At 38.1% G+C, this 13,414-nt stretch overlaps 1 protein-coding gene across 1 annotated transcript; it reads right to left on the reverse strand.

Annotated features, from left to right (window-relative positions):
- Positions 1-647: 647 nt before the first annotated feature.
- Positions 648-11,830, reverse strand: LOC107783339 (uncharacterized). The gene is made up of 9 exons (XM_016604307.2): positions 11,693-11,830; positions 11,423-11,545; positions 10,120-10,680; positions 8,561-9,931; positions 8,154-8,478; positions 7,797-8,058; positions 7,498-7,714; positions 1,324-1,693; positions 648-985 (listed from the first exon to the last, which is right to left on the reverse strand). Exons 2-8 carry the CDS (start codon positions 11,540-11,542, stop codon positions 1,349-1,351), a joined length of 3,201 nt encoding a protein of 1,066 aa, XP_016459793.1. The 5' UTR covers positions 11,543-11,545; positions 11,693-11,830; the 3' UTR covers positions 648-985; positions 1,324-1,348.
- Positions 11,831-13,414: the final 1,584 nt, after the last annotated feature.

Consider the following 13,414-nt stretch of genomic DNA (forward strand, 5'->3'; position numbering starts at 1 on the left):
ACATATGTGGTATCTACTTGCTTTAAATCCTTGATATGTCTTAACAAAATGTGTTTGAATCAATGAAATAAGAATACGCTCATATTTTGGATACGGACCACTAGCGGCCTTCCGCAGCCGTCATCACTTCAATGCAATCGCTTTCAGTTTTTCTCTTCTCCTTCTAAAGGAAGAATGGTCCTTGAGATTTTCAAGGCCGATTTGCTAATAACACTTGACCTTTGTTTGGAGGCCACATAAAGGAAAAAAGTATCTAATTTTCCCTCACTTTGTTTGGAGTCACTTCAAGTTTCTCACATATTAATTCCGTCGAGGGAAACAACACAACCAAACAAAAACTAACACATATAAAAATCTTCACTTCACGCACAAACCGTATAATTAGGAGCACTGGTAATATTGTATTAAAAATGTACAAAGTCCTATATCAGCTGTATAAATATCTCCAGAGAAATCCACAATGTTCTAATTTGCTCCACCCAATGGGCACCAAGATGGTTGGGTTGAATCTCATGTGCTTTGCTTTTTTAAAATTACTTTGATTCAAGAAGGATTTGACAAGTCAAACTACAAGAAGCTCAAGCTATTTAGGCTAAAAACAAAAACAAATCAGTTCAGATGGTGAGATCTTTGAGAAAGGACATAAATGCAAAACCAAGGGAAGTGGTTAGCTCCATTGATGGGATAGCTGCAAACTGAAAGTACACAACATAATATTCTAGCCCCTCAAAAAGATTTCCCGTATCAACTTCTTCCGCATTCAATAACTGCATGAAACTAATCCTATCTATGCACATTAAGAGAACTTTTTCCCATTTTATACAGAGTCAAACCAATCCTATCTATGCACATTAAAAAAACAGTGTCTCAAAAAGTTGTATCGTTTCCACATCTCTACAAAAAATGCCCTACCAATCTTGTATATTCATGTATGCACACTTCAGTAACTTCAAGCCATCAGATGCTCTAACCTCAAGATTATTACCTGCATAGAAAGGTCACCAAACGACTACTTCAGCTTTTAGGCAATTAAAAGATCAATTTGGATTTGATATGTTTGGAGCCTTTGGTAGTCAAACACCAGGATCAGGTTTGTGAAGTTTAGATGAACTTCCTTAACACCTACATTCTTAAGCTTTTCTTAAGTTATCACGCAGCAGTTTAGTTTGTTTCAGAATCAAAAGATTTACTATGTTTCACCCTATAACAAACTGTATGTACATTGACATAGATTTGGGCCCAGAAGGGATTTGGGGTAACGTTAAACACACGCTCTAACTGTCTGACATATGCAAACGCGTGCACTTTTCAAGATAAACCTACCTGATGATGAACTCCCAATGGACGGCTATAACTCATCTTTCAAATGAAGAGCATCAAACTGCTTGCACAAGATAAGCAAAGGATCGAGGTTTGGTATCTCTGTCAGTGGCCGAATATCCCAAACCCGCATGATATCTACATAGCTTGAGGTCTCCATAACTGTCTCAAGAGTCAGAACAATATGAAGGAGCCCATCAATAGGACAGAGCTCCAATCGTTGAGTAGACATCCCATTTAAGACAGTGATATGTTCAGTGCGGGGCCATTGCCAATCACTAGAAAGCTTCATCAATATGGAAATTGCTTTCTTACGGACTTCAATGCTTTTAATTTTCTCCATTGCTTTCCAAAAGTTATCATCAACACTTACCTGTAAACGAAATAGATGAAGCCTCAATTAGTCCTGCAATACAACAGGGAGCCAACTCCACCAATGGAGAAAGATCAACAATAGGTGAACTACTGACAGATCAAACTACTCCAAACAAATATTTTACTCACTCTCCCTATTTGTCTCTAAACCCAAACAACAACAACCACCCAGTAGAATCCCACTAGTGCGATTTGGGGAGGGTAGAATGTACGCAAACCTTACCCCTACCCCGAAGGGATAGAGAGGTTGTTTCCGGGAGACCCTCGGCTCAGAGACAATAGATTCGTAACTACAACAGAAACCAGAAAAGTAGTATCAGCATCGTAAAATACAAAAATAAATGGAAAGGACAAAATGTGATAGCAGCAACAACAAATCAAAAAAATAAAAAAATTATGAAACACAATAAAAATCGCTAGCAGTCCTAGACAAACACTATCAGACTAGTTGGTGCAGCGCAGATAAACGCTCGACTACCCTCTAACCTACAACCCTAATGCTCGACCTCCACACCTACCTATCAAATGCCATGTCCTCGAAAATTTGAAGATGCACCATGTCCTGTCTGATCACCTCGGCCCAGTATTTCTTAGGCCGCCCTCTACCTCTTCTCGTAACTGCCAAAACTAAATGCTCACACCTCCTAACCGAAGCATCTGGGCTCCTCCTTCATACATGCTCGAACCACCTAAGCCTCGCTTCACGCATCTTGTCATCCACGGGAGCCACGCCTACCCTCTCCCGAGTAAACTCATTCCTAATCTTATCCATCCATCTCAACATCCTCATTTCTGCTACTTACATCTTCTGGATATGTGAAATCTTGACTAGCCAACACTCGGCCCTATACAACATGGCCGGTCGAACCACCGCTCTGTAGAACTTACCTTTAAGTTTCGGTGGTACATTCTTGTCACATAGGACTCCAGACGCCAACCTCCATTTCATCCACCCCACCCCATACGGTGCGTGACATCCTCGTCGATCTCCCGTCTCCCTGGATAATAGACCCTAGGTACTTGAAATTCTCGCTCTTAGGGATGACTTGTGAGTCAAGCCTCACTTCCACATCCGCTTCCCCCGAAATGTCGCTAAACTTACACTCCAAATATTCCATCTTGGTCCTACTCAACTTGAAACCTTTAGACTCCAGGGCCTGCCTCCATTCCTCCAGTCTCTCGTTAACGCCGCCTCGCGTCTCATCAATCAGAACTATATCATCAACGAACAACATACACCAAGGCACCTCCTCTTGAATATGGAGTGTCAGTGCGTCCATCGCCAGGGCAAATAAGAATGGGCTGAGCGTAGATCCTTGGTGTAACCCCATAACCACCGGAAAAGGCTCGAAGTCACCTCCCACTGTCCTAACCCGAGTCTTAGCTCCATCATACATATCTTTTATCGCCCTAATATAAGCTACCGGTACACCTTTCACCTCCAGGCATCTCCAAAGAACGTCTCTAGGGACCTTGTCATACGCCTTCTCTAGGTCAATAAACACCATTTGTCTCTAAACCCGTTTCCTCAAAAATGAAACATCTTGTTTCCAAGAATTAAGCATTTACATAAACACTACCTTATAAAAATAAAATATAAAAATCAACTAGTTCCCATTTCATAATAATAATAATACTAGCAGCAGCAGTAGTAGTAGTAATAATGGTAACCAAAGAATCTAAGAAAGAATGGTACAACAATGGAACATATACTCTTGACTTCCAATGGAGAATATTCAGTCACAAGAAGCTATAATAGTATGATAGGAGCACAGTGTTCCTTGTACCAACATTAAAACCATCCAGCCAATTCAACTGCTTGGCCTTGTCCAGCATATTACTTAGACCCTCCATGGCCAAGATAAAGAGGAAGGGGGGAGAGGGGGTCACCAAAATTGAATACTTCACTGTGGTGATGCTAAACCTGATCCATTTGATCTATCTATCACCAAAACCCATCTGTCTTGGAATGGAGAAGAGGTAGGACCAGTTGAGTTGATCAAAAGCTTTTTCAATGTCTAGCTTGCACAAGATACCGGGCTCTTTACTTTTCATTCTCCAGTCCAGAACTTCATTGGCAATTAGAGTAGCATCTGTAATCTGTCTATCCTTTATAAATGCATTTTGATGATTGGAAACTAATTTACCCATTACACATTTAAGCCTTTCTGCTAGAACTTTGACTGCAATCTTATAGACACTTCCAATTAGGCTAATTGGCCTATAATCTTTGAGGTTAATTGCTCCTTTCTTCTTTGGCACCAACATTATAAAGGATGCATTGTTGGACCTGACTATGTTGCCATGTCAGTGGAAATGATTAAGGCCCCCCATCACGTCATACTTGATAAATTCCCAGGATTTTTGAAAGAAAGCCATTGTAAAACCATCAGGGCCAAGTGCCTTGTCCGTTGAACATGACTTGATTACAGCTACCACTTCCTCTTCTTCAAAAATTCTTTGAAGACTCATTTTTTCCACCTCCGTGATACAAGCTATTTCTTCAAAGTTTGCACTTGGTCTCCAAGGTTCTTGTTCTGTATAAAGATTTCATAGAAGTCCAAGATCTCCTTTCTTATCTGCTCTTTGTCTTCTATGATTTTAGTGCCCGCTTGAAGTTTGTCAATATTTTTTTTGATGACCGATAAAATTTGTCACCTTCTGAAAATACTTAGTATTCTTGTCTCCCTCTTTAGCCATAAGCACCTAGATTTTTGTCTCCAAGATGTCTCTTCTGCCTTAGCAAATTCTGCAGCTCTGCTCTCAGGTTTTGCATTTGAGTTGATTCTAATGTTGATGGAGTCGGTTCTCAAATGCTTGTTCTAGGACCATCAATTCATCTAATGCTTTGCTCTTCCTAGTTTCCACTTTACCAAAAACTTCCTTGTTCCAGCTTGTAATATCCTTCTTCAGGCACTTTAATTTTTGTGTAAGGATAAAGTCTGGGCTACCATTGACTGAATAGTTCTGCCACCAACTCTTCAATTTATCCAAAAAGCCTTCAGCTTGAAACCACATATTCTCAAATTTGAAATACGACGGGCTAGTCTCCCAATCACCACACTCCAAAAGAATAGGTCTATGATCAGAGATGACTTTAGGGAGGGCCAGCTGCTTCACAGCTTTGAATGAATCACACTATTCAGGGGAGATAAGGAATCTGTCAATTCTAGAGGCTTGTATACAATTAACTCCCCTTGATCAAGTGTAATAGGCACCCTACAATGGGAGATCAATTATTTGCAGTTCTTGTATTGACATCTGAGAAAGTCTTCATAGCCTTGGATCTTCTTATGCAATTTAACCTTTCACTCTCGAATCCACAAACATTGTAATCCCCTCCCAGAACCCATTGGTTGCTCCATAATCCCCTAATTCCTGCAATCTCATCCCAAAGATGCTCTCTCTCAGGATTAGTATGAGGGCCATAGACCCCTGTAAAGCACCACCTAAAGTCCTCATGTAAACTCTCCAGCATGCATGAAATTGTGTATGTGCCTTGATGGGAATCGATGCAGTTCCATTGTCTTTTGTCCCAAAGTATAATAATCCCACCCCTGGTTCCACATGATTTTAACTCTACCCAGTCTGCCCATCTGTTACCCCAAATGTGTTGTATCAAATTAGAAGACCACTCTTCTAATTTTGTCTCTTGCAAGCATAGAACATCTACCTTCCACTTTCGAACCAGTGACTTTATTGTGCTTCTTTTCTTCCCATCATTCAAACCCTACACATTCCAGCTCAAGATCTTAACTTTCATCCAGATGATCATATTTAAAAGTTCATGTTCAAACCCGTTGGCGTTAACCCCAAAAGCTTTGCATGCCTTGACCATAGTAAGCTTTGTCCATTTAGATGTTTCAATCACAATTGGCTCTTCTACCATGTGAGAGCTTGATCCTTCCTCATACCAGGGTAATTGCAGTGTGTCAAAAATAGAAGGAGATGAGAATTCAGTGTCGGAATAGCACATCAGTGGTAATTCCTGTCTTATGACTGGTTTTAGATGAGAGAGGAGGAGCAAATTCTAGTGGGCTTAATACAGAATGGATGGGTTCATCTGATAAAACTTTAAACCTGTTAACATTTGGGTTGGGCTTGAGACCCACCACCTTCCAATAGGTCTTGTCCTTCATTTGATTTAATTCTCTGGTATGGGCCCTCTTTTTTGGGCCTTTTTTTGTAGTATTCCTAGTCTAACTTTTGGCCCACAACATCTTTATTCTTTGCAGGAACCATTGGGCAAATAGCTGACCTAATATTTGAATTAAAGCTGGTTACACTTCTTCTCATGTGACTGATAGGAGGGACTTGAGAGATAGTTGCGATGTTCGAGGAACCTGCTCCATTAGTCATCTGCATCTGCTTTGCCTTTTAACATGGAATCTTTTTCTGAATGGGACAAAGTTTGACGTGATTATCTTCTAAAATTGAAACTTCATAATTCCATTCTCCCACCACCAGATCTAGTGTTGCCGGAGTTTTAATTGCAAGATTTTTTACACAGATGCGTGCCCAATATAGATGAGATTTGTTCTTTGTGTCTTCATCTATGCCAATAAAGCCGCCACAACTGTCTCCGATGGTACGAAAGACATCTAGGGTCCAAGAATGGAGAGGGATACCAAACGCCTTTACCCAACGATGCTCACTATTCTGACTTGTCATCTCCGATCCTAATACCGGCGACAACCATTTCAGTGATAGCTTCCTACCATTCCAGAACCAATCCCCTGCTTTGATTCTAATTGCTTCTTGTTTCGATGCAAAATCAAACAGGAATTGGTTGTGGTTAATCGGTGTTACCTGAGACCTGCAGTAACTTGCCATCTATTTATAAACCAATTTTCTATTACCTCCGGCTTTGGGCTGAGATTGAAAGGATCATTGAAACACCCGATGAGGCATTTGGCTAGTAATTTGGAATTATCATACTCTGTTGTAGGAGGGCTTTCAGAGTTTTTACCTACAGCTCTGGTTGTTGTAGCTTCTGGAATTTTAGGCCATTTGATAATTCTGGCAGCTTCAATATATGGCTTTGCCTGTGATTGGGCTAGCTGGAATCTTGGGTTGTGACCTTTCCCCAAGAAGCGAATAATCTTTACTGCAATATCTCCCCAACCGCTGTTGCAGTTTACTTCTGGAATGATGACAACTGATTTTTTGTTTCCCAACCAAGATTTCACTCTTACAAAACAGCCATGTATATTGAAATTCTGAAAGACTCTGCAAGTGTAGATCTGGATTTTCCTTCCCCATCTTCTGCAACTATTCCATGTAATTAGTGAGGCTTCTTTAAGAGCTTCACAGACCCATCTTAGGTTCCTCTCGTCAATTTTAAGGCTGCAAGTGAATCTTCTCCCACGCTCAATTAATAAGAACCATCTGTCATAATCTTCACTAATGTCGACTAACTCAAAAGATTTATCATCTGAAATGAAGAAAATCTTATCTCCCATGGCTGGAAATATTAAAAGTACACCGGAAAAGGAGTTGCCATGACAGAAAGCTAAAAGTTGAAAAGTAACTTTTTTAGAGAGACAAAATTTGTACAAGGGAAAACAACCTCTCTACGCAAAGGTAGGGGTAAGGTCTGGTTACACACTACCCTCCCCAGACCTCACTTTTGGAATTACACTAGGTTTGTTGTTGTTGGAGAATAAGAAAGTGGCACAAATAGGACAACAGTTCAGATAATAATGAGTTAACAGACAAATTTTCTAATGAAAATAAAATAAGTAGAAGCGCATTGCCAGTTGATTTAGGAGAATTTCTGCTTTAGAAACTCAAGGAGCATACCTTCCACCTTGTTCCTTGAAAAAGTACTGAATAAAGGCGTATTTTAATGTCAAGAAGGTCAATATCTATCAAGGCAGCTGCCATAGCTTTCACCAAGTCCTTGTCATTCTGAGCATCATGGAAGCAGCCCCTAACCCGAGCATCATGTACAAGTTTCTTCCAAACAGAACCGCTGCTTTTTAATGTTGCTTCATTGCCAAATATCCAGAGGCAGTGCCTGCAAAAAGCAAGCTTCTTACAGAACCACGGACAATCCCCGGGGAGTAATAAATTCAAAGTATCTTGAAACACAGAAGTACCTTGCTCTAGTTAGTGCTACATTAACCCTTTGACTATTAGAAAGGAAGCCAATTGATCTGTTCGCATTGGAGCGTACCGCTGAGATTATTATTAAATCCTTCTCACCTCCTTGAAAACCATCAACCGATCGGACATCCACCGAGAAGTCACTCTCATCATCAGTACTATATTTAGTTCCAAGGTTCTCTTTGATTGCAGCAATTTGAGCATTGTATGGTGATATAATACCAATACTAATCCTTTCTCCCGAGGCAATGAATCCTGTAACAGGGAAAAAAAAAATCAGGAAACCAGTAATTGAATTGATCTATTGTGCATCTTCACTTGATAATGCCATTAAATCAAACTTAGTATACCTTTGAAGAGGTTGGCAACTACCTCACAAACTACCGCTACCTCTACCATGTTCCGGATGCTATGCCCATCAACGACTTCTTCGTTTCCACATGCTACATTGATAAAAGAATAAGCACCATAATTTTCACCTTCAAGGTATTGCTTCTGATATCCTGCACTTTTGACATTTGGAGCATCTACAATCTGATTCTGGTAGAATTCTCTATTGGGAAATGAACTTATTGACGGGTGCATCCTATACTGAAGATTAAGAAGGTGTTTCTTGAATCGCAGAAGTGCCAACCTCTCAAACAAGCTCCGCCCAAAATTGGCCTCCTCGCAAACCTAATTAGAAAACGACACATCTTACTTTCTTATTGTGTAGTAATTTTATAATTAGGTACCATTTAAAGTATCACATGACAACCTTGCTTTTAACCATGGCAGGCAGTTGCCACTCGTCCCCTATGAGTATAGCATGACGGAGACCAGGAATCTGTAAAGGGATAGTTGACTCGCATTCTTTAAGCTGAGCAGCTTCATCAATAACCAGCAATTCAGTATCTGTATCATGCAATTTGAAGGAGCTTGAAGCAGTACAGAAAATCAGGCATGCATTTTTCAAAATTTGATTTTTTATTGAGAACTCATCTTCAGGTTCCAAAAATCTGTTAGGAAAGGATTTGAGTATCTTAAGGCACTCTTGTTTAGCCAATTCTACATCAGAAGAGTCGCCAGTCACTTGTCTCTCTACTTCTTTGTTTCTAACAAAGACTTCTTTCAAGTTTCTACCCTTAAAAGTAATACTTTGCAATAAACTACTAAGTGAGTTAAGTAAGTTTACAGCTTTGATCATGTCTTTTGCCACCACCACGGACAGGAGTGAAGTTGGCAAGTGCATGACAAAGTTAACAACATAGAAAGTAAAAGCCTCCAGTTTGCAATTTAATCTGCTAGTCACAAAGTCCTCAAAATTTAACCTTTCTTTAGTTTGATGAAAATCATTATGACACTTTCTAGGAACAGATCTTGAATGTTTCTTTTTCCAAGAAAACCCTCTGTCAAGTTGACTTTCATCATTCAGGTTTATTGTTTTGGAAATTACTTGCCAAAGTCTCTTGTTCCACTCGTCCTTGAAGTCTTGAGCACATAACCTCGGGGTTTTGTCCTCCTTTTTCAGGCTTTCTTTATTATAATTAGCATTATTATAATTATAATATTCCTGAAAAAGTTCAGCATCAGCATCTTCCTCTTGACCATTTATGGAATAAAGCTGGTACAACATTTCAGTGTCTTCAAGTAGTGTTATCAAATACTGCAATGAGTAATTCCAGCCAGAGGAAGGAGTAAAGCACCTTGCTAGAACTTTAGCACGATGATCAAGAAAAATATGAAGTAGCGCATCTTGGTTATCGAAATTCATCCGTTTTCTGTTTCCAAACAAAATTATATCCCCTAGACCGTAAGTCAAAAATTCAGATGATTCCAGCACAAGCCTCAAAACTCGTCTAGAAACTTCTAGGATTGCAACATTAGTTGGAGCACAAGTTACTGTTCTGCAATTGAGGCTCAGAAGTAGAAACAACAATGCACTAACTGTCTTCGTTTTCCCTGTTCCAGGAGGACCCCAGATTAGTTTAGTCGTGTTCTCGTGATGGCAATATTTTGTCGCGAGACAGTTCAACACTGCTTCTTGTTGGGAATCATTAAGATTGATTGACCGATTTGTTGCAAGGATCTTTGATCTGCATAATCTATACACTTCCCCTTGCAAACAGAGATTACATTTATCCTTACCCTGCAAAGGCAATAGAAGAAGCCAAATATTTCATATTATTTATAGAATGAAAAAGTAAGAGTTTGAAGAATTTGGTTGATAAAAGGTCATCTAATAGTGACGTGAAAATTCAAAAGGAAATGTGAAGATGTATCATTCAGGTAAGACTGTTTGAGCACAATAACAAGTGAGAAAAGTATGAAGCTTACAGTCACAGAAAATCCAGGTTCCAGTACTTTCTGAATGACTTCGGAGTTTTGCCTTTCCAGTCCGAAGCTCAATGAATTCCAAATGCGTGTATTTGTTGTCGTATTTATAAGAGAAACCAAGAACAAAGAGTCCTTTATATGACTTTTCCAAGTGCCCTGTTCAACCAAGAAGGGCCTCGAAGAAAAGACCTTGATCTTGATATAATCTTTCTCATCTGTCACTCGTTGAACCAAAGCAAGTAAATAGGACATTGTGGGTCTGTTTAGATCATCGACACACGTTGGTCTTACATCTGTAATGGCAAGTAGATCCCCCGTCTCAGGTTCATATGCTCTGCCATCACTACTGATCTCTTTCTTTTCCACCTCAATAATGTATAAGCATTTATCAGATGGCTTACTGCTCTCCGCTTCCTCAATAGAAAATATTTTGCATATCGATGCACTTGCCACTTTATCAAAGCTAGAAGACAAATCAGCATGTGTTTCCTCTATAAGAGGGAAGACGAATGACCTCATATACAAAGTGATGGACTGAAACGTCAAAGGGATGTTCTTCACCTAAAGGATAATTCAAGATCATAAGACTAGAATATACTTAAGATAGAGAACCAAAATAAATATGCTCAAACATCACGGAAGCTAATGCACTTTTTTCTTTTGTCTTGACATAGGTATATCAAATCATCATCTTCAACATCCGATGTGCAACATTAATAACATCACTTATACTAGCAATGCTCCCCGAATCACTTATTGAGAGACAGGTTTTTATTACAACAAATGCAGCCGATTGTCCAAATTCATGACTAAGACTAACAAGTACTATAAGCATTATAATCCACATTTCATATGCCTTTTCCCATAGCTTCTATATGCACTACTCATCTTGTAAAAAAAACAAAACAAAAAAAACAAGTCAAATGCGAAAATGAGACCCATTCAGTCTAACAAACAACAAAATTACAACAAGTATCATGTTTTACTAACCAGGTTTACAAAATAGGGAAATGGTTTTAATTTAAAATCAGGGGTAGATGTCGTATGATAGCAGCAGCTGAACATCCACTACATACATAAAAGCATTCATACATACATACATGATACATAAATACATAAATATGCTATGGTACTCTGCACCTACTGACTTAAAATTTGGATACTATTAAGGTTAAGAGTAAAAACCCTGGTCACAAATGCTACCAAATAAAACAAAAACAAGGTATAAAAGCAAGAATTACAAGAACTAACCACTGACATTACACTGTAAAAGACAAAGGGGAAAATAGCAGTAAAAACAAACCTTGTCTTTATAAAGGTCTTTGTTAAGGACATCCTTAAAAGACCAAGAAAAGATAACATGTATAAGGCTCTTTTCACGAAGAATGGCTTCAGCCTCATCATCAACCTCCATTTCTGTCATATTCTGCAAAACCCCATTTCATGATCACAACATTTGAAACAAAAATAGCAACATTCTAAACATATTGTAACCATTTTTATCAGAATATATGAAGCAAACTAGCAATGTCCTAAAATAGATAAATACAGAGAGAGAGATGAAGTAGTTAACTGTAAAGTTGGAACGATAACTGCTGCGTCCAAATAGGGCTTAGCAGTAGCAGTGATTCTTGGAAGAAAGGAACGCGCTTTAATGGGAAGCAAGAAAGAGGCCACGGGACAAATATATAAACCGTTTTTGGACTTTTTTTGGTAAAGTGCAAACTAGTCCTTCACAATACTGTTAATTCGGATCAGATATCCGAAATCCGAACCGATCCATTCAATTTCGTATTTTGGATTTCGGATTTCGGATTGTGTTTATTAAAATTTCGGATTTCGGATCGGATTCAAATTGGTATATTTTAATCTGATCCGATCCGAAATTTGAAATTATTAGGGCATATATAAATACTACACTTTAATTTCGAATAGTCACTACTTCCTTTACATCAACCTCCAAGTTATTACCTTTACAATTGCTAGACTTAGCTATATTGGCACCATAGTACTCTCATAATTGCATAAACATGAATTTTTCTTAATGTATTGCTTCTTTTACAAAGAAAATATACATATTAGTTTAACTTTGAGGCATAATAATACGATCCGAAATCCAATCCGATCCAAACTTTAAAATTCGATCCAATCCGATATAATTTGGATCGGATTCGGATTGCATTTTTTAGAATCCGAAATGTGCTAAATCCGATCTGATCCGATCTGTGCACAGCCCTACTTAACATTTACCACAATTGCGATTTTGTCGTCAAACTAATGTCTGCTCTTGTTAGCTTAATTGAAATATTGTCATTCTTCTACAACTAGTCAATAATAAAAAAAATATTTATTAAATTAAATTATAATCGGGCTTGTTTGATCCTATTAAATCGTGTTGCTTTAATAAAATTCAATTGTCATTTGTTTATCAATATGATATACTCAATAATAAAATCTCTATTAAATCAAGGGAAAATTTCACATAAGAACAATTGAGATTCCTACTTTTTAATTTTAGCCCATATTTCAAATTACAACTAACTAGCCCAAAAATAATAGGCTAAGATTCAACATCCAACTCCAATAGATTCTCAAAATTACTATTAGATTTTTAAAAAAGATTGCTCAAGCTTTTAAGTTAATTTTCGAATCAATAACTTTAACCCAAATATTAGTTCAACAAACCAAATCTATTTGGATCGTGAAAATTAGATTTTTAACAAGCTTAAATATGTGAGTTTAGATTACGAATTTGATTTGTAAGAAATTTGAAGTGGGTATTATTTAGAATTGTTAGAAATAGTATAAGGTAAGCAACATCCACTTCCAACCAAGAGGTTGTGAGTTTGAGTCTCCCCAAGAGCAAGGTGAGAAGTTCTTGGAGGGAAGGATGTCGTGGGTCTATTTGGAAATAGCCTCTCTACCCTAGGGTAGGGGTAAGGTCTGCGTACAGTTTAAATTCCGAATTTGATTTTGTGAGAAATTTGGAGTGGGTGTTATTTAGACTTGTTAGAAATAGTATAAGGAGGTTGTATATAAAATTTGAAGTCATTTAATGGAGATTTGAACTGATTTTGAACAAGAATTACAACTGAAAATTGTGGAAGAAGTTCGCCTACAGAAGCTTGTATAAAGGTGTATAAAAGTATATAATAGTGTATAAGATGTGTTTATACACTCATATACACTATTATACAATATTATACATAATTATACAAAAAACTGACTTCGTCTTCTTCATTGCGTTTTTTCTGAAATTTAACTCAAATCTACTCCAAATCACTTCAAATTTAAA

The sequence above is a fragment of the Nicotiana tabacum genome, chromosome 3, assembly GCF_000715075.1.
Source record: "Nicotiana tabacum cultivar K326 chromosome 3, ASM71507v2, whole genome shotgun sequence".
Classification (NCBI taxonomy): Eukaryota; Viridiplantae; Streptophyta; class Magnoliopsida; order Solanales; family Solanaceae; genus Nicotiana; species Nicotiana tabacum.

Excerpts from the sequence above, each read along its gene's own strand:
- LOC107783339 (XM_016604307.2), bottom strand. The coding sequence starts at position 11,542 with ATGACAGAAATGGAGGTTGATGATGAGGCTGAAGCCATTCTTCGTGAA. Across the intron at positions 8,059-8,153 it reads AGTTGCCAACCTCTTCAAAG|GATTCATTGCCTCGGGAGAA; the intron begins GTATACTAAGTT and ends TCCCTGTTACAG. Across the intron at positions 1,694-7,497 it reads TTCAAGGAACAAGGTGGAAG|GTAAGTGTTGATGATAACTT; the intron begins GTATGCTCCTTG and ends TTTCGTTTACAG.